The 26,492-nt window shown below is 37.8% G+C and overlaps 1 protein-coding gene across 4 annotated transcripts in view; it reads right to left on the minus strand.

The window, feature by feature from the left end:
• adgra1a (adhesion G protein-coupled receptor A1a) overlaps positions 1–25,278 on the minus strand; it is a 28,568-nt gene extending 3,290 nt beyond the window's left edge. The window contains exons 1-7 of one of the 4 annotated variants that reach the window (XM_051124944.1): positions 22,510–22,844; positions 21,853–22,008; positions 11,921–12,048; positions 9,910–10,033; positions 6,786–6,937; positions 5,255–5,350; positions 3,660–5,062 (exon numbers count right to left, since the gene is read on the minus strand). In XM_051124944.1, the coding sequence (XP_050980901.1) occupies positions 3,660–5,062; positions 5,255–5,350; positions 6,786–6,937; positions 9,910–10,033; positions 11,921–12,048; positions 21,853–21,855 (1,906 nt within the window). In that variant the 5' untranslated portion in view covers positions 21,856–22,008; positions 22,510–22,844. Of the gene's footprint in view, positions 1–548; positions 5,063–5,254; positions 5,351–6,785; positions 6,938–7,039; positions 7,419–9,909; positions 10,034–11,920; positions 12,049–21,852; positions 22,009–22,446; positions 22,845–25,208 lie in introns of those variants that run through there. The other 3 variants (XM_051124943.1, XM_051124942.1, XM_051124945.1) reach the window with 3 other exon arrangements.
• Between the last annotated feature and the right edge of the window lie 1,214 nt (positions 25,279–26,492).

Consider the following 26,492-nt stretch of genomic DNA (forward strand, 5'->3'; position numbering starts at 1 on the left):
CAACCTCAAGAAACCTTGTGGGCAACTAAGTGTTGCAGCAAATGTTCAGTATAAAACATTGAAAAGTTTCCAAGCATGTACCAGCGGTAACCTCTCACAGCTGTTGAGTTGGGAGGCTAAAAACTCCTATACAGGTTCAGTAAGGACATGCTGGCAGTTCTTCATCATCTCTTGGTTCCTACAGTTCCGAGATGATGTCAGAGTCCTTGACAACAGAATGCGTGAGCAGGGATCAGCTGCAGAATGGGGAGGACTGATGAATAAACAATCGTCCAGGCCCTGCAGCTCTGAAGACTGTCAACGAGAGCCGAGACGCAGGCACGATAAGCACACGCCCGACTCAAGGCGAAGGCGATGCCTTTTCTTCCTGCCGAATTCAGGGATGATTTTGACAAAGCGCACTGGCCTTCACACAACACTGCGTATGGACGGAATGAGAAATAGATCTAGTTAGGGAAGCACTCAGGCAACTTTGGGCATTATGCATTGCATTTTCGCTCACTACATTTAAGCCTCGAAAAAGAGAGCAAGGGAACAGGACCACAGCATCAGGTGATAAAATACATTTATTGTAAATTGTGACATGTTTTAAAAAAAAAAGAAAGAAAGAAAAAAAAAGACTGGCTTTGGGTCAGGTCAGAGCACAAATCACATGTACTGACCAAAAAATGACTGCAGTTCTTTCATTTGCTATAAATGACAGGTGGGTCGTGTGGGTAAAGATAAAGCACAACACATGGTAAATCAGGCAGCTAGACAAATTTCATTTCCTCCAAGGATTCCATAGAGGGCTTAATAGTATCCATGTGCTACACATCTGAAGAAAGCATGGGTTGATTGGTAAAGGGAAATTTGATTTTAAAAAAATCATATTTTGATATATTTTTTTTTTTTTTTTTTTTTTTAATTTGGTGAAACACTCTTGGGTCAATAGCCATTATTAATTTCATGCAAATGTATATCTGTAGTTCAACATGATCCCTGAGCTCACAAAGAAACACAACATAAACAAGGAACATTACTCTTCTGTTGGCACTCTCATTAAATAATGGCACATATTGTTAAGAACAAAATGAGACAAATAGGATCACATGATACTATAAGATTACACTACCAGTCAAAAGTTTTTGAACAGTAAGACTTTTAGTGTTTTTAAAAATTCTCTTCTGCTCACCAAGCCTGTATTTATTTAATCCAAAATACAGCAAAATCAGTAATATTGTGAAATATTTTTACTATTTAAAATAACTTGCTTTCTATCTGATTTTGTAAAATGTAATTTATTTCTGTGATCAAAGCAAAATTCAGCATTATTACATCAGTCTTCAGTGTCACAAGATCCTTCAGAAATCATTCTAATATGCTGATCTGCTGTTCAATTTTTTTTATATATTGTTATTATTATTATCATCAATATTTAAAATAGTTGTGTACTTTTCAAAATTCTTTGATGAACAGAAAGATCCAGTGATCAGCATTTATCTAAAACAAAATGCTTTTGTAACATTATACACTATACCATTCAAAAGTTTGGAGACCGTTTTTTTTATGGGAAAGAAATTATAAAAATTAATACTCTAAATTAATTTCTATTTCAGATAAATGCTACTCTTCTAAACCTTCTATCCATCAAACAAACTTGAAAAAAATCTACTGTTTTTCAACATAATAACAATAAATGTTTTATGAGTAGCAAATCAGAATATTAGCATGATTTCTGAAGGATCATGTGACTGGAGTAATGATGCTAAAAAGTCAGCTTTTAAAATATTTTTAAAATATATTCAAATAAAAAACAGTTATTTGAAATAGTAAAAATATTTCTGCATTTATGGATTAAATAAATGCAGGCTTGTTGAGCAGAAGAGACTTTTTTTTTAAAAAACATTAAAAATTTAAGTGGAAGTATATATTACCCCTTAAATGAAAACAGATAAATATAGCTACTGGCAGATTTCTGTGATCATGTGTTCGTCTCCATTTAAATCAAGAATAAAACAGAATATGCACACCAAATCACATACTGAGTTTAATAAAAAGACAAAGTTGCATCTGCGCCAATTTATATACTGTAAATCAGATGTGCTGATTCAAAAAAAAAAAATTAGATGAAGAATAAATAGAATTCATTAAACAAATCACATATTAAGTTCAATGAAAAAGAAGTTTTACGGAACAAGAAGTAACACTCTTTAGTCACTTGTTGTATTATGTAAATTTGATCCATTTTTTCGATCAAAATTCTGGTCGTTTGCCCTCATGTTTCTTTAAAATCCTATTTGATTTAGTGTTCAGATTGCATTTATTCTGATTTACTGGTTTTGAATCAAGACGCCTGATAATTATTTACAATACGAGTTGGCACAGACACATTTTCTTCCTTTTTGTCTCCATTTACTCGCTGCTCATTTGACAGATGAGCTTCCATTATGTTAAATCAGACAATTTCTGTGAGCAAGGTGAGTTGACACAGTGATATAAACTGTTAATGAGTATTCTATCTTCAAATGTAGAAAGTGAAGCCCTCCTTTTTTTTGGCACAGAATAAATAACCATGAGCGTTTCCAGTAAGCTAAGAAGCTTTCCTGTCAATCACATGAATATATATGTAGCTCGTTAGGCATGTAAATGATTGCTTCCTACATTATGGTGAGCATGCTTTAATGCTTTAGTGCAACGTAAGACTTTTGATCAACGCAAAACCAATACGTTCTGTAAGGCCATTGACTTGAAGTGATCTGCGCCTCATTGCCAGGAACTAAATACTGTATGTGCATACATCACATGTGCAGTTCAAAATGGGCACCTCTCTTCATGATTGGTCACCATGGAAACACAGGGAGCCTATTTGTTTGCTGTTTTTATGTCTGTAGATGAAAAAAAAATGACAGCTTCGTTGTGACAACCACACACCATTATCCACATATCACAGACTACTTGGTACTCTGGGGTAGATCTCTTATTATACTGTTTGGCACGTATATTGTAACTCACATATATGTTTGTTGCTTAATCTTAATTTCATTAGTGATAATTCCTTAAAAGTGAAAATCTAATTAAGTGCTGGTGCTTTCACACTTGGCGGTCCATTTAAAGAAATATAGGAGATTTCGCTCTAAAACAAAGGACTTTTCTTGCACGAATGGAAATCTTGCTATCTATATACACACAAGCATGTTGTCACATGCAAATAGACACAAACACATGCACCCGGTTCGTTCTCACCTACTAAACGCACACACACACGCACACATCCACAACGACATAATTGCACATTATGTTACCATACCCAAAAACACATGTACAAAAATCAGTTTGATTATAAAAGATCATCCAAATTAAAATGTATGGCATGTGATCTTTGCTGCCATATCAAAATGGCAAGAATGGAGCTGGGATGAGACATGAGATGAAGTCTGAGAAGAGGTAAGCAGAGGTTCGAACCTCTTTAAAGGGGAAGAGAAGGTATATGGGGCGGGTGAGAGAGGGAAGTCACAGCAGAGGGACTACACAGTAGCTTAGCTCAAAGAAGAGAGGGCCTTTGGGTAACAGCCCTGGGACTACACAGTAGTTTAGCTCAGGCGAGAGAAACAGGTTAGCACGTCATTCACAGGCCTACACGGTTGTCTCGTTTTTCCAAGGTCCAGTTCTAATGTTACCTGTGGAATCAGAGGTAAGTATGTAGTCCTCATGCTGACTACTGTTCCGGCTCAGCGTCCCCCTCCGGCTGAGGGTGCCTTTCCTGCTGAGCGTGGACAGAGTGGCCTTCGGAGGGGTTATATCCAAGTGCAGCATGGTTTCATCCTCTTTATCGGCCATTTTTGCGCAACTGTACATCAGCGGACCCGTGTCCGGATCCTCAGCCTGGCAAGGGCTGACAAACGGGTCAGCTTTATGGCAGCATATGCTCGCGAATGGGTCTGCTTTGGCACAGCACATGTGTCTGTGGCAGGAGAGCTGACTGTCCAAGTGCACGCCATGGCAGGAGATGGTATCGTGAAGGCCGTGCGAGGCCAAACTCTCGAGGTGAGGACTGGGACTAGGGCAGCGCAGCTGGTTGTCCGGGTGGGGGCTGTGACAAGAGAGTTGAGTATCCAAGTGGGACGTGTGGCAGGTGAGAGGGTTGTCCAGGTGCACGCTGTGGGGGCTGTCTAGGTGGGAGCTGTGCACGCTGCCGTCCATGCTGGTGGAGGTCATGTGGTAGGAATAGTCCCTGAGGCAGGGCCTGGGTCGGTTGAAGGAACGAGTCTTGGACCTGTCCTTCAGGCAGCTTTGCAGGGGAAGGGTCGGCCGGGGCAGCTCATCAGGGAGGGACTGCGGGCGGGACGTCAAGGAGGAGGGACTGTGAAGGGTGGCACAGCAGGTGCTCGTGTGGTTCTGGGTGGAGGGCAGAGCACCCAACTTGCAGTGAGGCAAAGGGGAGTGTAGGTGCGGGGAAAGCAAAGGTTTACCCGGGCAAGCCGAGTCGACCTGGCAGTGGATTTGGTTCTGCCCGTGGGATGGCGTATGGCTGTGACTTTGAGTGGGAGCGGCGCTCCCCGCCGCTTCTCCGTTGACCTCCACCTTTGGTTTATTGGGGCAACAGGCCCACCACCGATGCCACACGTCATCCCGCTTTGCACAGTGCTGAATCAGCAGAAAAAGCCCCAGTGTGACTGAAAATGCTCCGTATAGACAACTGAAGATCATGTCTAGAAAATGGCCCTGTGATACGGCCAGCGCTCCGAAAACCCAGGTGGCCAGGAAGAGGAAGAGAGTAAAGGCGGTAGCCCTCAGCTGAGCTTTGAAGGAGTGTTCGTTGGCCAGCATGGAAGCTGTAATGGCTGTGCAGCCTGTGTGATCACCATGCTCACCTGGCTCTCCGCTGACGGCGTGGCAGTGTCCGATTTCAGCCACAGCAAGACGCTGCTGTTCTTCGGTCATGGCCTTGAGCTCGTACTTGCGCTCCGGGTGCCGCTTTAACTGGATGAACGTCCATAGGAAGTAGATGCACATTACCAAGACCAAGAAGGCTGTGGGTCCATAAAAGCCTCCAAGACTGGGCTCCCAGGCCATCCAACAGCTGCAACACACAGAGACGATGATTGAACTGACAGTGTCGTTCCCACTATAGATCTAATTACAGACCTCATGGTAATTTATAGCATTAATTGAGATACATCTTCCGGAATCAGTGACATTTGTGATTTTTACTGGCTTGCTAAAAACGAAGTAAACATATTACAACTGACAGCTAATTGGGATTGATACTTACTAAGGGGCGTCATCTCGGCTGCCGTAGTTATCCAAGCTAACAGCAGCCGTAACGCCTACTATGATTAGAGGGATCCCACCACTGACCAAATAAAACCTGACAAGAAAAGACAGAGAAACAAATTTTCATTCTATCTTACAAGGAATTTAATCTCTCATGAAACTATTTTGTCTAGAGATGTGACCTGTAAGAATTTAATTTCTTTTCCCTAACAACAAATACACTGCCAATTAAAAGAAAAAAATATACACTACAGTCAATAGTTTGAGATTGATTTTTTTTTTAAAGTTAATACTATACAGGAATAAAATCAAAAGTGGCAGAAAAGACATTTACAATGATACAAGAGATTTGTATTTCAAAATAATGTTGTTTTTTTGTACTTTCTACTTAAAGAATCCTGAAAAAATGTATTGAAGTTTCCATAAAAATATTAAGCAGCTCTGCTTAACTGTGCAGAAATGTGCTCAACATTGATAAAAATGTTGTTCGAGCAACAAACAAGCATTTTGTAAAGATTTCTGAAAGATCACGTGGCACTGAAGACTGAAGTAATGGCTTCTGAAAATTCAGCTTTGCCATCACGGGAATAAATTAAATTTTAAAATAGAAAACATTTATTTTAAATTTTAATAATATTTCACAATGTTCCTGTTTTACTGTATTTTTGATTAATAAATGCCGTTTCAGTGAGCATAAAAGACTTTGAAAAACCTTGAAAAAATTGTCCCGACCCCAAACATTTGAATGGTAGTGTATATATTATATCTATCAACTAAGTCTTTAAAATACTTTTTTATTTGAATTAATCTGAAGTATTTATTGTTGCATTCACTATGTGTTTTAATCAATCTAAATGTCTTAAATACTCCAGTTTATATATATATATACACATAGTCAAACAAAACTTTATTCAGACACCTTCAACATTTCTAACATTATCACGTTTATTTACTATAGTTTAAAAAATGGTAATAAAATATGACAAAAACTCAGAGTTAAACTGTGTCAGAACAAATTCATCTTGATAATGTCAGATAACTTTGATAGAAAGGTATGCAATGGATTACAATCAACCAAAAATTCAGACAACTGTTAGTATGACAATATTTACACAACTATCAATACTTTGTTGACCAATTACCAAGCAATTCTTAATTTCGTTTAGTCTGTGGTGTAAAAAGATCGCATTAGCAATTAAAGAAAAAACACTTAAGCACAACATGGTCAGGTCAAAGTGTGAATAATTTTTGGTCCCAAATTTTTATCAGTTGTAAAGGTTGTCCACTGTATGAAAAATTTTTGGGTATAATACTTCCCAGTTTATTTTGCCATCTTCACTTACATAAATGAACTATAGTGGTCCTGCACCCACTAGTAAAAAATATAAAAAAAATTATATCTGGTATCTGGATAATGTTTGGTTTGACTGTGTATATATATATATAACTAAACTCAGGTCTTAATAAGATCCAGTACTGAATCACAATTCTCAGCCTATGGTAAATTCATAGTCCTTCATGTGGTATACCTGAAAATGCTGGCTTTAGGGCGTGCTTGGGTGGGAGGGTCCCTGTCCTGAGGTATGGGCGGAGCCTTGGACACCTCCTTGCAAATATTCCTGGCAGTGAAGAGCAGCCATAGCATGCTAGAGAGGGAGGAGTAGTGCAAGATAATGCCAACCTGTCAACGAAGAAGATGAAACATTAAACATTGAAAGCTCACTCATTGAGAGCAGACTGGCACAGAAAACTAAAGCAGCAGTGTGAGTGTGTGTGTGTGTACCCGCCATGGTGTTTGAGGAAGGATGCGCTGAGGGGGAGTTTGAGGTAATCCTCCTCAGACAGCGAGGTCATGCTGTTGTCCTCTTTGCTCCAATGCACATACTGCATCCAACCAACCCACCCATCCATTCATTCGTATAGGATATATATGACATAGAGGCACTGGATGTAAATTATGTGCTGTGAATGTCATGCTTTAAAAAAAATGTGTGTAAATGTATAAAAAGTGAATGTGAAATTAAATTCGTTATACTTTATAAACAAATTTTAGAACAAACTGTCACTGTAAATGCTTTAAGAAACTAGACAGGTGTACTTAAAAGATTATTTCACTTCCAGAACAAAAATGTACAGAAAATTTACTCACCCCCTTGTCATCCAAGATGTTCATGTCTTTCTTACTTCATTCATAAAGAAATTATGTTTTTTGAGGAAACTGCATTAAACTGCATTTTGGACGTTCAAACTTGCTGGCACCATTGAAGTCCACTATGTGGAGAAAATTCCTGTTTTCCTCAAAAAACTATTTCTTTATGACTGAAGAAAGAAAGACATGATCATCTAGGATGACAAGGGGTGAGTAAATTATCTGTAAATTTTTGTTCTGTAAGTGAACAAAAATTTTTTTCTCTAAACTCATACACAGTTGTCTTATTAAGCTTGACACAGCAGTTAAGCAGTAAAATACTTCATATGGGTTTTAAAATCAACTTCATCTACTAAAACAGCAAACATCTGTCAAAACACACTGACTACTGACTACTAAACTACTAAAAGTAATAAAAACAAATGGTAATATTATGAAATATTACTACTAGGGCTGTCAAACAATTAATCACGATTAATCACATACAAAATAAACGTTTGAGTTTGCCTAATATATTTGCGTGTACTGTGTGTAATTATTATCTATATATAAATACATACAAATTAATGCATATACTTAAGAGAAATGTTATGTACAAAATATTTTTATTTATATATAATATAAATTATATAAAAATTACAATAAATACATATACTTGTAAATATTTCTTAAACATATACATGAATGTGTTTGTATTTATATATACATAATAATTACACACAGTACACATACATATATTAGGCAAACTCAAACTTTTATTTTGCATGCGATTAATCGCGATTAATTGTTTGACAGCCCTAATTACTACAATTTAAATACCTATTGTCTATTTTACTATATTTTGAAATGTAATTCATTCCTGTGATGGCAAAGCTGAATTTTCAGCAGCCATTACTCCAGTCTTAAGTGTGACATGATCCTTCAAAAATTATTCAAATTGATTCTACTGATCTGATGCTCAAGGAACATTTCTCATAATTATCAATGTCGTTGTGCTGCTTTTTGTTTTCCCTCATAATTCTTGATGAATAAAAGGTTTACAGCATTTATTTGAAATAGAAATATTTTGTAACATTACAAATATCCTTACTGTCACTTTTTGCTCAAATGAATGCATCCTTGTTGAATAAACATTCATTTCTTTAAAAGTAATAATCCTACTTACCCCAAACTTTTGAATGGTAGTGTATTTGCAACACTAGCACTGAAATACATAAAGTACAAAGTACAAAGTGTGCTTTCACTACAGTTGTAAACGTTTCATTTAACATTAATCATTATACATATTTTGTGAAATAATGAGAACATTTGATCTTCAAAATACAACAAAATTCAGATCAAATTTAGCTGCATCTGTCATGGTATGACTCTCTGCCTCCCTCCTTCTGATGCCCACCACTTGGGCACGGGCCCATGCCTGCTTGTTTGAAAGGGCACCATACTGCACAGCAAAATCAAGCATCTACATCTATCCATAAAATACAACCATATCACTGCACACACACAATTAGCACAGCTATGGAGACAATTCCAGTAAAATTGGAATCATTTGGCTACAAGCGCTCCTCTGGACACCGTCTGTCCATCTCTGGCTACACACCTGGGGAAGAAATGCATGGCAGTGGTAAAATACCACATTGTGCCATTCAACTGGCCAAATGTTGGCATATTTCTCATCATTTCCGCTGTGTCTTCACCTGGCACAGGCCTTTCTTTGACATCATCCAGCAATGAAACACTACATTTTGTATTGTGCGACCAAGCTTTATAATGGCTGTGAATAGTGTTTTTTGAAGAAAAATAAAGTGCATAAATCCATCATAAAAAGTACTCCACATGGCTACAGGGGTGTTAATAAAGGCCTTCGATGAGTTTGTGTAAAAACAACTGCTTTCAAGAGAGAGTGGCGTTCCAGCGGATGACGTAGGACGTAGTCCTAATATTATTACATTTTCATATTATAATTTGATATATTTTAACAAATGTCATTTTTGTTTTAATTCTTGATTAGTGTGAAAGTGGATGAATATGACAGTCATTAATATCATGCTGTATTTTACCTTCTCTGCCCCAGTGTTCAACTACATCTCAAATGTATGCTCATTATGCCTCCAATCATAAATCTGATGCTTTTAATTCTAAAGCTTCACTGACAGTGAATCAACCGCTGTCATTAACTAAAATATGTTTAATAAGCGTGCAGCTATAAACATAATCAAATTAATCTAACTCACTGGTCCAGGCTGGAAATTGTCTGTGATGAAGGAATAAGTGCTACACTTTGAAAGGCTATGGCAATCGTAGAACCCCAGTGCATTAGCCTCTCAACACTGGGCAGCCGTGCCAAACAAAGCCCTCTGTGCCCTAGTAAATGGCGACCATGCCAATTCGAGAGTCAAAGAGGCCATATGCTAGTGACTCTGAACTGAGAGCCACAGACACAGGGCATGAATAATGTGGTTCACTCAGGCCAAAGAAACAGGGTAGAGAACTGGGAGACTTACCACTTGACAGATCACAGGGTACTTGATCTGGTTGATGCCTCCTGCGAACACCCCAAACGTCATGGCAGTGTGGAAGAGGAAGTTGAGGAGCATGTGCCATCCTTTCCTGCTGATTCGGATTATGCTGCAGAGACACACACACGCTCATGTCAGATGAAGAGACAGTTGCGTCGTGAGTAATACATCAACGGCTTACTACTAAAGGGAGCAAGTAACTGCCTTTGAAGCACAATGCTATGACTAAAGAATCTTTTTGACCCGTCTGCAAAGTGTCTGGAAGTAGAGCGGCTCACTAAATTTGGCACTGTCCCTCTAAGGTTAGAAGTGGCCCCTTCGCCACAGAGCAAGCATTACTCACTGGAAATATCTGTGACAGTCAGGGGTGATGATACTATAAATATTGGCCGTCTGACTCAGGATCAGCAGCGCTATTGTGGCAGTCTGTCCCAAAAACATTCCCTACTGTGACCTTCCAGTGTTAGTACTGGTGCTAGAAATGACATGCCACAATGCTGTTAATTTAGACTGATTCGCGAATGCAGAACACACACGAACACACAAGGCGGGATTTATCACATAAACCAATCACAGTCGAACATAACCAGCCAAATCCAATCATATCACGATGGAGGCGTTGCCTCCTCTTGTGACTTTCCCTTGTTCGTTCTCAGTTACCCCCCACCAAACTCATGACACGTTTCAGGGGTTCTGTTTTAACTCAATGGACTCAGCGGAGGCGAGAGAGATGCGGATCCCACCTTATTCCCCCTGAGGAATAAGGGTCTTATCTAGCGAAACGATTGGTTATTTTTTTTAAAAAAGTACAATTTATATACTTTTTAACCTCAAATGCTCGTCTGGTCCAGCTCTACGAGATCTCTGTGCATTCTGGGTCAATGCAATTAGGGTATGTCAAAAAACTCCCATCTCATTTTCTCCTCCAACTTCAAAATCGTCCTACATCGCTGCAGAAGCACCAACCCAGTGTTTACACTGTTTAAGTAAACGGGCAAGGAGGGTCAAACACCCTTAACAAAAAAGGTAAAACAGCGATGTAGGACAATTTTGAAGTCGGAGGAGAAAATGAACTGGGAGTTTTCCGACATACCCTAACGCAGAGCTAGACAAGATGAGCATTTGAGGTTAAAAAGCAAACAATCGTTTTGCTGGACAATTCCTCCACGACTGGAATCATTTAGAACCCTTTAAAGCTGCATTTAAACTGCACGGGCACCATTAAAGTCCACTATATGGAGAAAAATCCTGAAACGTGGGCCTCAAAAAACATAAAAGAAAGTTATGAACATCTTGGATGACAAGGGGGTGAGAAAATTATCTGTAAATTTTTGTTCTGGAGATGAACTTCTCATTTAAGTTCATACACATATTCCACACAAAAACACTACTGTCTAGTAACCAAAGGAGCATAATAAGCATCCCAAAAATTCTGCCTTTATTATAATACTTGTTTTTCTCATTTAAATACGTAATTAATATGTATCCATCTGTCACACTACACTAATGCTTGGGGACAGTATTATTCAAAAATAAATAAATAAATAAAATAATTTCTGTTCCTCATTAAAGAATAATGAAATAAATTGTATCAGAGTTTGTTTTCACAAAACCATTAAGCTGCAAAACTGCTTTTATTATTTATAATAACACTAAATCTTTTTGAGCACTAAGTAAGTGTATTGGAATGATATCTGAATGAAAATGTGACACTGAAGATTGGAGTAATAGCTGCTAAAAATTCAGCTTTGCATCGCAGGAATAATTTTACATTTTAAAATATACTCAAACAGACTAATAAAATATTACTGGTTTTACTGTATTTTTGATCAAATAAATGCTGACCCCAAACCTTTGAACAGTAGGCCAGAATTTCAACATCAGTGCATCCTTAACTCTAACAAACTAATCACTAACCACACAGCTTATTTTCAGATCTATACTGTATTTAATAATTTATGCCACTGGTGCAGCTTAATTACAATAAAACACATACCTGTGGTGTACAATGTATGTCATGATAGAAATCAGTAGGCAGAGCAGCATCACTGCAGTGCAGGCGTACACCACTGGGTGCAAATAATCCCCTGGATATGGAGGAAAGGACAGCACCCTCTTTAAATCCTGTCAATAAAATCAGAATGAAAAATGAGAAATAACAGACCATGTCAAATTATTAAAAACACACCTGTTTTTATACTGAATGCATCTGCCTAATAGTATCAGTCTGCTAATTTGCTTCTATGTTTTTATTAATGCATATAGCTAGTGTCCGTCTCTGCTTCTAACATTTGCAGACTTTTATTTGGACAAAACTGCTTTCTTCATGTATGGCTTTAAGTAATAGCCTCTTAGTAATAGTGGTGAAGTATGTGTGGCAATGCGGATTCACAAAGCTGTTGGGTTTAAGAAACTGACCATTAATACAGTTTTATCTATCTAAATAAAAGAAAAAGGGCGAGTTAGAGGAGGAGACAGGAAGAAAGAAAAACAATACAAGAGGGGAGCGCTGTCCCTGTGAGCCAAAGACTACACCCACATATGCATCAATCTCTTTCAGCATGTCTATTTTATCACCCAGCCCGAAGAACCCTTTTGTTGTGTGCCTGAAGGGCTCCTTCCCCTCTGGAAAGCAGCACCACAGATGTACATGCATGTCTTTACACTCCAACGGACTGAATATGCTCCACATTACAACAGCCAATTTCCTTTAGTCTCCATCTTTAAATGTGTGACAAATATGCAGACCTCTTTCAACACTTCCTTCAATCTCTGGAAGCACAGCGAGGTGAAAAAAAAATCAGCACAATGCTATTACGCACAAGATTGGCCATTTGAAAATTAAAAGACTAAAAGACTGTAAAGCTTACATTTAAATTTGACTCATGCAGGTTTTAGGAGTAAAAAAGCAACATGCATGTTGAAATTATCATACAGTGAAAGCAAATGTTTATATATCTGACCCTGGACCACAAAACCAGTTATAAGGGTCAGTTTGTTAAAACTGAGATTTATACATCATCTGAAAGCTGAATAACAAAGCTTTCCATTGATGTATGGTTTGTTAGGACAATAGGACTATATGTAGCCGAGATACAACTATTTGAAACTCTGGAATCAAAATATTGAGAAAATTTGCCTTTAAACTTTAAAAATGAAGTTCTTAGCAATGCATATCACTAATCAAAAATTAAGTTTTGATATATTTACAGTAGGAAATTTACAAAATATCTTCACTGAACATGATCTTTACTTAATATCCTAATGATTTTTGGCATAAAAGAATTATTGATCACTTGGACTCATACAGTGTATTGCTACAAATATACCTGTGCTACTTATGACTGGTTTTGTGGTTCAGGGTCACATATATAGTTTTTTTTTTTTTTTTTTTGCACTTGGGCCCATTATGCCCTATCTCCCAGAGTGTATGTCTGCTTCAATCCAAGGTGAGATCAGCACAATTGCTGCCCATTAATCAGTTTCCCATAAAGCATCACTCAGCGTCACATTATTGATCCTTTGACCTCAGTTCTTCAGCGAAGATACCATACCTTTAATGCCCTAAGACATCGAACCACTGTTGCACTGAAAGTTAATGCTGATTAATATCAACTCCTTTAGTGCCCCAAAGCAGAGGAAGTCATTTCAAACAGTGTGCCCATAAAATGGTTATCAAGGCTTTGGGGTATGCTACAATCAGAGTTTGTACTAAATAAAGATCTAATCAGTGTCACCTCACTATAGGAAAAAATAGAAAATTCACTGTACAGTGTAGGCCTAAGTAAAAGCAGTTTGTCAGTCTTTTAGTATTTTTATTTCATATCAGCAGAGCCTGCCAAAGCTCTTGTAGGTAAACCAATGATTCACTTGTAAGAAAACCTCAAAATATCAGGCCAAAATACAATCTTCCATTAGGGCTGGGGTAAAAATAAACTCCAGTGGATGTCTGTGGCGATTACACACTAGCATTTACAGGCACTCCATTGCTCATCCACCCATCCATGGCTGTTTGAGGAGATTGTGCCCACTCTTCAAGCTCTGTGACCAACCACTCCTGCAATTGACAATAATCTGTTTTTTCTACGCAAAAATTGCTTCCAAACTATATACATTACCATTCAAAAGTCTGAAGTCAGTAAGGTTTTTTAGGTACGTTTCTTATGCGTACCAAGGCTGCATTTAATCAAAATACAGTAATATTGTGAAACATCATTACAATTTAAAATACCTGTTTTCTTGTAAAAAGTCATTTTCAGCTGCCATTACTCTAGTCTTCAGTGCCAACTGATTATTCATCATATGCTAATTTAGTGCTAAAGAAAACATTTGTATTATTATTAGTGTTAAAACAGTTACATTGCTTATTATTTTTGTACAAGCTGTGAGATTTTTTCAGAATTCTTTGATGAATGGAAAAATGAATGCATTCTAGCTGAATAAAGTATTAAAGGGATAGTTCACCAAAAAATGAAAATTCTGTCATTCATTACTCACTTATGTCGTTCCAAACCTGTAAGACCTTCGTTCTTCTTCGGAACACAAATTAAGATATTTCTGATGGAATCCAAGAGCTTTCTGACCCTGCATAGACAGCAATGCAACCGACATGTTCAAGGCCCAAATACTTTTATACGAAACTGATGCATACACAGCCAGTTATGTTTTCAGAGCAGGACAAAACATCTGATATCTCGAAATAGATCTGTGTATTAGTGTGTAATAATCAAACGGCAATAATGCTGAGAAAAACCAACAACCCATAACTATGATTGTCTGTGAACTTTCGGATACTTTAGAACACTTATTTTAAATAAGCCATTATCTTAAAAAGTAGCCTGATTAATTTAATTTAAAAAATTGCACAAAAATAAATGTGATATAAAATTTAAATGAAAATGTAGCTATGGGCAGTAACACTAAAAATTGAGGATGTGATGAATTGTGATGCATGGTGATATCAAATTGAATCAAATCGTTGACATAATAATCTTAATTGAAACAAATCGTTAAACACCCCGAATTATAAGATGGCAGGACTGTCATAAAGATTCCAACTATACACAAAAAGCATAGAAACTCCAATTTTGGTTAAAATGTAAAGTTGTAAAGACGTATTTGAACTTTATTCAACAGTTCTTTTCTGTGTCAGTCTTCGACACGTGTTCACCTACTGCGATGCATGCATGTGGTGCTAGTGATGCAGAAACCTGGATGTGGTATGCCTTGTTTACGAGCAGAGGAAGATGCACGCCGTACATAAAACAGTCTTCAAAAACATGTCTGAAGATTTTGACAGAAAGGCAATTTTTTACCCAGCCTTACTAATTTGAAAAAGAATATACAGGTGCATCTCAATAAATTAGAATGTCATGGAAAAGTTCATTTATTTCAGTAATTCAACTCAAATTGTGAAACTCATGTATTAAATAAATCCAATGCACATAGACTGAAGTAGTTTAAGTCTTTGTTTTTTTTAATTGTGATGATTTTGGCTCACATTTAACAAAAACCCACCAATTCACTATCTCAACAAATTAGAATACATCATAAGACCAAAAAAAAACATTTTTAGTGAATTGTTGGCCTTCTGGAAAGTATATTAATTTACTGTATATGTACTCAATAATTGGTAGGGGCTCCTTTTGCTTTAATTACTGTCTCAGTTCGGTGTGGCATGGAGGTAATCAGTCTGTGGCACTGCTGAGGTGGTATGGAAGTCCAGGTTTCTTTGACAATACCCCATTTCTCTTGACAATATACGACAACATAGATTCTCTATGGGGTTCAGGTCTGGTGAGTTTGCTGGCCAGTCAAGCACACCAACACCATGGTCATTTAACCAACTTTTTGTGCTTTTGGCAGTGTGGGCAGCTGCCATATCCTGCCGGAAAATGAAATCAGCATCTTTAAAAAGCTGTTCAGCAGAAGGAAGCATGAAGTGCTCTAAAATTTCTTGGTAAACGGGTGCAGTGACTTTGGTTTTCAAAAAAAACACCAGCAGATGACATTGCACCCCAAATCATCACAGACTGTGGAAACTTAACACTGGACTTAAAGCAACTTGGGCTATAAGCTTCTCCACCCTTCCTCCAGACTCTAGGACCTTGGTTTCCAAATGAAATACAAAACTTGCTCTCATCTGAAAAGAGGACTTTGGACCACTGGGCAACAGTCCATTTCTTCTTCTCCTTAGCCCAGCTAAGACGCCTCTGACGTTGTCTGTGGTTCAGGAGTGGCTTAACAAGAGGAATACGACAACTGTAGCCAAATTCCTTGACACGTCTGTGTGTGGTGGCTCTCGACGCCTTGACCCCAGCCTCAGTCCATTCCTTGTGAAGTTCACCCAAATTCTTGAATCGATTTAGCTTGACAAGCCTCTCAAGGCTGCGGTTCTCTTGGTTGGTTGTGCATCTTTTTCTTCCACACTTTTTCCTTCCACTCAACTTTCTGTTAACATGCTTAGATACAGCACTCTGTGAACAGCCAGCTTCTTTGGCAATGAATGTTTGTGGCTTACCCTCCTTGTGAAGGATGTCAATGATTGTCTTCTGGACAACTGTCCAGCCTGTGTAGCCTAGTGAACCAAACTAAGAGACCATTTTGAAGGCTCAGGAAACCTTTGCAGGTGTTTTGAGTTGATTAGCTGATTGGCATGTCACCATATTCTAATTTGTTGAGATAGTGAATTGGTGGGTTTTTGTTACTACCTTTCTGGGCCTTGAACATGTCAGTTGCGTTGTTTTCTATGCAGGGTCAAGAAAGCTCTCGGATTAAAAAAAAAAAAAAATGTTAATTTGTCTTCCGAAGATGAACGAAGGTCTTACAGGTTTCAAATGACATGGGTGAGTAATTAATTTAAAAACCCATTTATCTATGTACCAATATGTATAACAGAGTTAAATTGAATAACATCACTAGAGCTGCTAAACTCGCTTCTCATTTCCAGCTTGGTCTTACCCAATCAATATATGCATCAATCAAACTATCTATCTGCCTAACACCTACCTAATCATATTCAGGACGTAAGCACTGGACCATCCATATATTTACAGATTATTTTAATTGAATCACATGACTGGACCTGCTAACCTCAGGTCTTAGGCAATCAACAAGCAAGTAGAAGAAAGGTCAGTGAGCTCTAAAGAGATGCCATTTCAAGTCTCAGCCAACGAGCATGCAGAGAGGAAGAGGATCGTCGCTCGCTCGGTAGGACCCGCTATCATTCTGCGCACTGACCCTCTTTCTTGAAATAGTAGCAATTCAGACCAATTGAAACCACGTTTTGGTGGCAGATGTATAAATGCCATCACAATACCACAGACTTGCAAAAAGAAACCTAGAATGCTGGAACTGATAAAACGTGACTTCTAAAATCATTTTTAAAACGTGTGCCATTGAGAAGCAAATTGTAGGGGCTTTTAAGATGGTGATCATATGAAAACTGACAGATCCAATTCTGAAGCAAATGGAGGCAGTGAAACAATAGGAAAGGACCGGCTGCTGTCACTAAGATGCCATGCTTTCTCACTCAGACAGGCTGTGCTTGGATTCATTACGATTAGCGAAATAGCATCAGCCAATGGCCCTTAAATTGATTAGGGGACATCGTACGTTCAAGGGCCAATGTGATTGACACTTTTCTCACAGTTGTATGAGGAAAGTGACATTTAATGAGGTATTGAAATTGATTGATCAATACAGCGCCTTTACAGCGACTCATAAAACTTGTTCATACTAATACAGCGTTATAAAAATTGGCATGACTCCTCCATATTTAGGTCTTTGATGCATCTTGAGCATTAAGAGTGTTCTTGGCTTCTCCTTCTGTGTGCCTCAGTGAGCATGCTTATCTTGGAGACAAAACTTGGTCAATCAGTCTGCTCCAGTGCACAGACTCCTCTCCCCAACAGAATATGACTGCTTGGGTTTGTTGCAGGCGTTTACAGATATATTCATAAACATATAGCAACTATGCACTCTGCAAACATACATTTTGCAATATGTAAGAGGGTTGCATGCACACATGCTCTCTTTTTTCCTACTCTCTCTCACACACAGCACAAAACAAAAAGCTGTAAAACACTCATTATATAACAACCATCTTTGTATTCTTTCTACAAATACTGTTTAATATTCAAGATTTCGCTTCCGTATAAACAACTAAAATGAATTACCATATGATCTATAATTAAACTGACTTCAGTACACGATTCAATTTTCATCTGCAATGTTGGTGGTAGGGAGCTATGATCTTCACTGTAATCCTTGTGGAAAGTGTGCACTTGTGTGTGGTTTATAAGAGCTGCCCTGAACATCCCTTGCACTTTCATGTCCTCTGTAATCTGAAAAAGCTCTTTTGCAAGGTCTAATGGATAATGTGGCGCTCGGGAGAACATACTTTGTATTTTTACACGGCTCTCTGGAAAACTCGATTCTGATTGGTCATTCCCAGCATTCAGCGGTCAGATATTTTTGAACACAGGCAATGTTATACAGCTGACCGCTCATCCACTCTATCTGCATTTCCTATTTAACCTGTGTTCTGTCTCTCCACAGTCGCTACACAAAGGCTAATGAAATAGTCAATATTTAATGTCCGTTTATTTATTTATATCTATTAATATTTAAATATCTTCAGGGGGATCCTAATCACTTAATTTCAAAAACTGCAGAAGCTAAGGCACTACACAGACACAAAGAAGACCTTGAATAAACAGAAGAAACAACTTGTTGCTGACTACATTTAAAGCATTCTGAGATCTACCTTTAGATGGTAGAGGTGGTAAAAAAGTGTCCCGACCAATATTTGGTCCCAAACTACTGAGGGTTTCACATACTTCTTTGAGGTCTCACTGGTGTCACTGTAGAGACTTTTTATCTCCTCTTAAGCCACCTTTGTTCACAAGCTGGTTTAAACAAAATATATTTTGCCTGAAGTACCAGAAGTTGTAAGTTCAAATATGGCTTGAATTAACTTTTTTTAATTAAAGTGCCCCTATTTTGCTTATTTAGATTCATAATTTTGTTCAGGAAGCTTAGTAAAATTGGTTTATATCCTTTAATGTTCAAAAAACTATTTTTTATTGCTGCAGTACCTTTTTTCACCCTTTTTCTGAACAGTCTGTTTTAGTTTTGTTGTCTTTCAAGCCCGCCTTCCGAAAAGCTCTGATTGGTCAGCTGGCCCCAGTCTTGGAAGTCTTCTCAGAATTGGAATTGGTTTATATGATTTAATGTTCAAAAAACTTAAAAAAAAAAAAAAAAATTTACATTGCAGTGGTACCTGTTTTAGTGTTTTAGTTTCGTTTTGGTTTTGTTGTCTTTAAAGCCCGGCTTCTGAAAAAAACAGTCTGCTCTGATTGGTCAGCTGGTCCTAGTCTGTTGTGATTGGTCAACCGCTTAGAGCATGTGTGATGGAAATATACCATACCATAACCATGCAGCGAGTACAAAGTACAGAGTAGCCAGTAGGCAGACATTATGCAAATGTGTTACATGGTCAGGTACACTACCAGTCAAACATTTTTTTTTTGAACAGTAAGGTTATTCATGTTCAGCAAAAAAAAAGTAACATTTGTAAATATTTTTTACTATTTAAAATAACTGTTTTCTATTTGAATATATTTTAAAATGTAATTTATTCCTGTGATTTCAAAGCTGAATTTTAAGCATCATTACTCCAGTCACATGATCCTTCAAAAATCATTTTAATATTCAGACTTGCTGCTCAAAAAACATTTATTATTATTATGTTGAAAACAGCATAAAGTAGAATTTTTTCAGGTTTCTTTTATGAATAGAAAGATCCAGAAAAACAGCATTTATCCAAAATAATAATCTTTTGTAACATTTTGCAACATAAATGTTGTTATCATCACTTTTGATCAATCAACTCCTGATCATCCTTGCTCAATAAAAATATTAATTTTTATAATTATACTGACTCCAAGCTTTTGATTGGTATAGTGTATAATGTTAAAAAAAAAAAAAAGCTTTTTTTATTTATTTCAGATAAATGCTAATCTTTGGATCTTTTTATTCATCAAAGAATCCTGAAAAAATGTACTCATGTACTTAACTGTTTTAAATATTGATAATGATAATAATGATGATCATAATAATAATAATAATAATAATAATAATAAATGTTTCTTGAACAGCAAATCAGCATATTAGAATGATTTCTGAGGGATCATGAGACACTGACTGAAAATGTAGCTTTGATCACAGGAAGAAAATTACAAAACTTTATTATTCAAAACTTTTTAAATAGTTATTTTAAACAGTTAAACAGTTATTTTAAATAGTACACATTTCAGAATTGTATTGTTTTTGTTGTACTTTGGATCAAATAAATGCAGGCTTGGTGATCAGAAGAGACTTCTTTAAAAACAATAAAAATCTTACTGTTTAAAAAATTTTGACTGGTACTGTAGCTGTCATGGAAAAAATGTGCAGACTACAAACAAGGCATTTAAGACATGTTTTCTGTTAAAACGATTAACCTCCTTTGGCACGGACTTTGTGCTTTGTTGCTCTGCACAGATAATGTAACATAATAAGCATTATAGGTCCTCTTAAAAAAATAAATAAATAAACTACATCCAATGATCAGTACATTGTGTACCAAACGTGACGACCATATGATCAGTTTTGCCACTGACCAGAGAGAATAATAATAATATAATGAACTTAAAAGTGTGTGACAGGTAAGCAGATGGTTCAACATGACAAAAACTCAGAATGCATTTACAGAATCGTAGATAATATTGCGGGGGCTTAGAAAAGTATACAGAATGAGTCTTGTGATAAGAGAGTAAAAATGTCTCTATTTTTCTATATCCCCAGATGCACGTCCACGCAGTGGCATTTCTCAGCATCAACACTTTGATCAAGGTCCTGTGATTCACTGTTTTAATAGTCGGTTTGTTTACGAAGATTATAATCTTATCTTAATCTTTTCCCCTGCCTCCTTGCAATATGTCCCTGTTTTCAAAGCAAACCCACGCCCTTGCTAAGATCTATGCTCTTAAATTATTAGATCAAGGCAATTTCTGACACTGTCATTGACTGTAGGCCTAGTTGGTTCGGGTCTCTGTCCTTGGTGCTTAAAACAGATAAAGCGCTAAAGGCACTCTCCATGGTGCTGCTGTGATCTTATGTGCTTTCTGTAGGGTGAAGAAAAAAAAAAGCTCTTGCCTGGTTGGCTGATACCAGTGACCTGATTGGCTGGTTATCTGAAAATAGGAAGCGGCGACAGCCGACGTCATACAGCCAATGTAGACGTCATAACGCACACAATTAAAACCTCTTTCCACGTCATACAGCCGCGAGTATACTCCGCTGCCGTCATAGACAAAAACAGTGTAAGTTCCTCAGGGATAACCGAGGCCACGGACACGCCACAGCCCCTTGTGATGATTAGCTGACAATGACAATTGATATTCATTGCACGCACTCTCCCAGCTTCCAGAGCCACCAGTGCGGTTACCCTCTGACTAAATCCCTTCTACAAGATCTCCACCGTTTTTAGAGATTCAAAGACAGTGCATCGACTATGCGTAATTAAATAAAGTTAATTTAACAGTGCAGCGATATTGAGCAAGCGTCTGGCACTGCAACAAATGGATCCTCTTTCTCTGCCGCTGAGAAAATGCAACGATAATCTATGGTGCGATGCCATTGTGAGGCATCGCTTTAATTTCGTATATCACATCGGAGATCAATGCTAATGCCCACCGTAAACGCCCGTTTGTTTGGGAACTCTCAATTCACTGGCGTTGGTACTAAAAAGGCAGTTGATTTTTATCATCGCCGAAAGTTTTTGTGTGTGGATCACATAGAAAGAGAGACCAAAGTTTTATCTTGTAACATGAAATGTTCTAAATTGCAATTAAAAATAAAAATGAACTACTTTGAATTACTCACCATCAGATCCGCAAAGTTAGGGTCCAGCTTTAGTGCAATAGTATCAAGTATCACAGTCGGTTATGATGTGGCCATCTGGCGCGTGGCCCTCGTGCAAGCGGAGAGAAACGGCATTCCGACAGGCGCTGAGGGGGGGTCATTCTCCAGCAGGAGAGGCTGCAGAACATCCGAGAAAAAGGCAAGAAACAAACCGAACATCATCATGATCCATTCCTCCTTAAAAGTCACCTCAGAATTGATGAACTTCAGTCATTTGAGGCGATTTCCGTCTGGCACGTGCGCATTTGCCGTGACGTAAGTCTTTAGAATATCACTCGTGAAATGCTGAAGCACAAGCATTCGAAAAAAGAACACCACGACCTCTTCACAACGTAGGCAGTGTAAAGATGGTTTTAAAATAGTCTTGCTGCCTTGTGAGAGCTGTATAAGAACGGTTTAACACTCTCGTGTCTCCAAAATCGTAATCCTATGACGAGCAAACAAAGCCAACACCCCTTACCTTATACCAAAATGGCACACTTCATCAGAAAATGTTTTTAAATGAACACAAGAGTATGAATTCATGAGGTACCCTATTTTGTGAATATCACTTACCGTATCAGAACGAGATCGAATGGGCTACTATCTAAACGTAACGTTTACTGCATATATCCTTACCTATTTTAAAGAGAGCAACTGGTGTCGTACCCCATCTTTACGTCCCATTATCTGATAGACTTGACGAGCGTGAGCGCATGTAATATACTCCATCTCTAAGGAAGACAAATATCAGGTCTTGGGATTTGAACCGAGAACCGAGGAACCGGTTCCATTTTTTTCAAACAAAATAGCGGAACCAAATGATTTAGGCTACATGTCGTTCGGTTGCGTTAGCGGTTCTCAAATCTTCATTGTTCTGCCGATGCAGAAGGAACACCGTGGAGAAATAGCCTACTCTGACGGTGTTTCCCGTACTACCACGCACCGCAACACCGCCACTGAATCATACAGCGTGAGACACAGCGCGACCAGTGTGTTTAATAAATGACTCTTATGAGCCGATTCTTTTGATGAATCAAAAACATACCGCGCTTAGTCCGATTCTCGTGAGTCGGTTCTTTATTGTGATTCAAAACACTTTTGAATCTTTTAGCTGTTACTGAATTTATATGACTCACTTACTGAACACCAAGTTATTACTTTCATGTCCTACTCGTAATAAGCTGTTAGTGTTATTGGACTTGAGGCTTGTGATACAGGCATCTTGTCCACATTATTAGCTATATTTGAAAAAAACAATACATTTAAAGTTATTTGTCACCCCGAAAAGTGTGAAAATTCATAAATATTTCTAAACAGACCTTTTGCATTAGTTGTATGAGTACCCTTGTAAAAAAGTAATAGATTTAAAATGCATTTTTTATACTAAGTATGTCAAGTCTATTAACATATACTGACATATCGCTCGAGCCTTACCGAAATAATAATAAAAAAAAAAAGTATTTAAACTTTATTTGGAGTACTACTTGTGCACAATGCACATTTCTTAATATTAAGCCTAAATATGTTTTGTCACTTTGATGAGGAGTGTATGCTCTTTAAATATTTAGCATTTAAACAATGATATTTAAACTGTACCAAAAGTAGCCTATACTTGCAATAGTTCCACTTTAGCACTAAAGCACTACTTCAGCACTACTTCTGAACAATTGAAGTGCATTAAGTACAAAATTAGTTGTTTTAATTTATCAGACTTTAAAATAATTAGTTAATTGAACCGTTAATAAATCCGAATCACGTCTGATGATGGCTCCTATTAAAGCAATGCCATATGAGGGGGAAGAAATTTAAACAGTTTCTCTGAAATATCGTGGGTTGAAATTTAAAAAAAAAAAAAAATTCACCCCCAATAAGGCGTCTGACAAGTTTTCACTTTGGCGTGGGGTCTACCAATATGTGGAAGAGAGTGTGTGTGGAAGCTGAATGTCATGTGTCGCGTGGTTGAAGTTACCCACTGCAGAGGTGGAAATGGTTGTAACCGTCTGAGCTCGCGGGCACATCACCGCTGCGGCGCTGATTTAAAGAGACAACCTACCAGGTTTTACCCTTCGCAAGCAGCGCGTTTTGGAGAATCTCATCGGGAGGTTTCACCCCAAACTGTTATTGCTTAAAAGCCGCACTGAAAGTGTGCGTTTCTTACTCATCCTAACACTTCTGTTTGCATTTGTCTAGGTATGTGAATGCATGTGTGTGAAAGAGCAAGAGGTTTTATGTTAATTTTATGCTAATTTTATTTTAAAGGTGTTAGTAATTTTTCGCTTATTAAACAAAGTTTACAGCCTACTAAAAGAACTGACCAACACATTATGAAATTTCTCAAAAAGCAGGTGCCCGATTAAAGGGTCAGCTCACCCAAAAATGAAAATTCTGTCATTAATTACTCACCCTCATGTCGTTCCAAACCTGTAAGACTTTCGTTCGTCTTCAGAACACAAATTAAGATATTTTTGATGAAATCCAAGAGTTCTTCGACCCTCCATAGACAGCAAGGTACTACCATGTTCAAGGCCCGGAAAAATAGTCCATGTGACATCAGTGGTTGAATCGTAATTTTATGAAGCTACGAGAATAGTTTTTGTGTGCAAAGTAAACAAAAACGACTTTATTCAATAATTGTTCTCTGCTGCATCAGCCCAGCGTCATTTTGATGAGTTTGACGATGTATGCACGCAATTTCCTATAAACGCAAAGAAACGTAGCGCACGCGTGTTATACATCAGCAGCATGTGTTGTTTACATGCGAGGACAGCACTCAGGCATCATAATACTCTCCAAGATGGCGCCAAGGCTGTTTTTTTGTACAAAAAATAAAAACACATATGTAGGGAAAACGCTAATTTTCAATCCTCATTCTGATCCTGTGTCTAACAAATATTACCGTGTGAACTCTCCACGACACTGTGCCTTGTGTACAAAACAAAATGTTTCGATCAATCCTCAGACACAATCTGGTGTTGTGCCTATTTTTGACCCCTGCCAAATTATTACCCCCTTTAGTTAAAATTGCTACCTGATTTGCCTAATCCTAATCCCACCCCTAATCCTAACTCCTCCCCCACACCGAACCCTAAACCTACCAATACTAGGGGGGTAGTAATCTGGCGGGGGGTCAGAATTTGGCATAACACTGGGATGCCATTTATAATAAACCATCCAGTTGTTCATTACGCTGGGATGCTTCTAAAATCTGTACAAAGACACATATGAGCTGTTTAAACCAAACGCGCCAAATCGAACGATCTTTCACTCCATTTGTCCTACTGATGACAGACTTAAGCATGTGGACTGTGTCAGAAAGAGAACACGCACATCTATACCTTATCCAGTGTAGACAGGATAGCGGCAGCATAATTAACTGTTAGCCATAAAGCGACTGAAGGCCAGTGGGCTGGGCCTGTGGTGAGAAGACGATTTGTCGATGCCTTGCTCTGGAGGCGGTGTTTATGCAAGTGTTTGTGCCAGGGTGACGTCACTTAACACCTCAGATCCAAACGAGCCATTTTGGAGCTTGATTAAATAAATGCTTTGTTTATAATGAGGAGGACAACAACCAACACCTCTCATTTCACCATTAACATGCAAAAACACAAGGTTAAATATAAGGTACTTTTATATAAACTAACACCTAAAAGACCATGGAAAATCATCAGTAAAATAAGCTTACATGTATTCAAATGTAGATTTATAGCCTTTTCTAATCCAGTTAGACTCAAGTGTAAAAGCTTCTTCCAATTATCAATAAACTACTCTGCTGCTCAGAAAAAGAAGATAAATTGAACAGAGATGTCAGAAGATCTGTGATGCCACTTTTATTTCTGGATTAAGGTTAGAAGCAGAACACAAAGATAGACATATCTATATATACACCAAAGATGTGTGTTTTTTCCCCTGAGGTGGTACAACTGTCACTCTTTTCAAATTCCTCTTAAAACTATGACCACCCACTTATTTTCTACCATGTTAGGTCTCAGTATTGCAATGCCGTGGGGCGCGTTTTTACCCTGTCACCCACATTGCTAAATAAAAACAGTCCCCAACTAAAGACTTACCTGTTTTATCAGCAGTAGAACAGCTGCTAGCTTTCATGCAATGCCCTCATGTTTTTTTCACAAGTGTGCCTGGTTTTTTGTTGTTGTTGTTATTGTTTTCTCTGAGACTCATTATATGCAGTTACACTACAATGCTATTCAATATGGTTATATTAGCATGCTAATTGAAATTTATAAAGCAATTGCCCTAGAGAATGCTGAAAGGTCCCTGATCCAGTCGTTGTTGCGTTAAAAGCATAACTAGCCAAGCGTAATTAAACCCAGTAACTTGGTTTCCATGCCAACAAGTCTACATCCCCTCTTGACTGTTTTCAATTTAAGACAAGATTAAATAATTCCTCCAAGGAAAATTCTTGGCAATTTCACTGTATTGGATTGTGCAAATTGACAATAAATAAAATGACCTATCAGACAGATCAAAACAAAACTTTTCGCCTTGGGTCAGGAATTGTCTGGATGCATGAGCAGCAGTAAAACTAAAGTAGTAATGTCTGAGTTAAAGTATATTGTGTAACTTTGTTAGAAGTACAAATTCAAGTCGGTTAGATTTTT

Source organism: Labeo rohita, chromosome 12 (genome assembly GCF_022985175.1).
Source record: "Labeo rohita strain BAU-BD-2019 chromosome 12, IGBB_LRoh.1.0, whole genome shotgun sequence".
Taxonomy (NCBI): domain Eukaryota; kingdom Metazoa; phylum Chordata; class Actinopteri; order Cypriniformes; family Cyprinidae; genus Labeo; species Labeo rohita.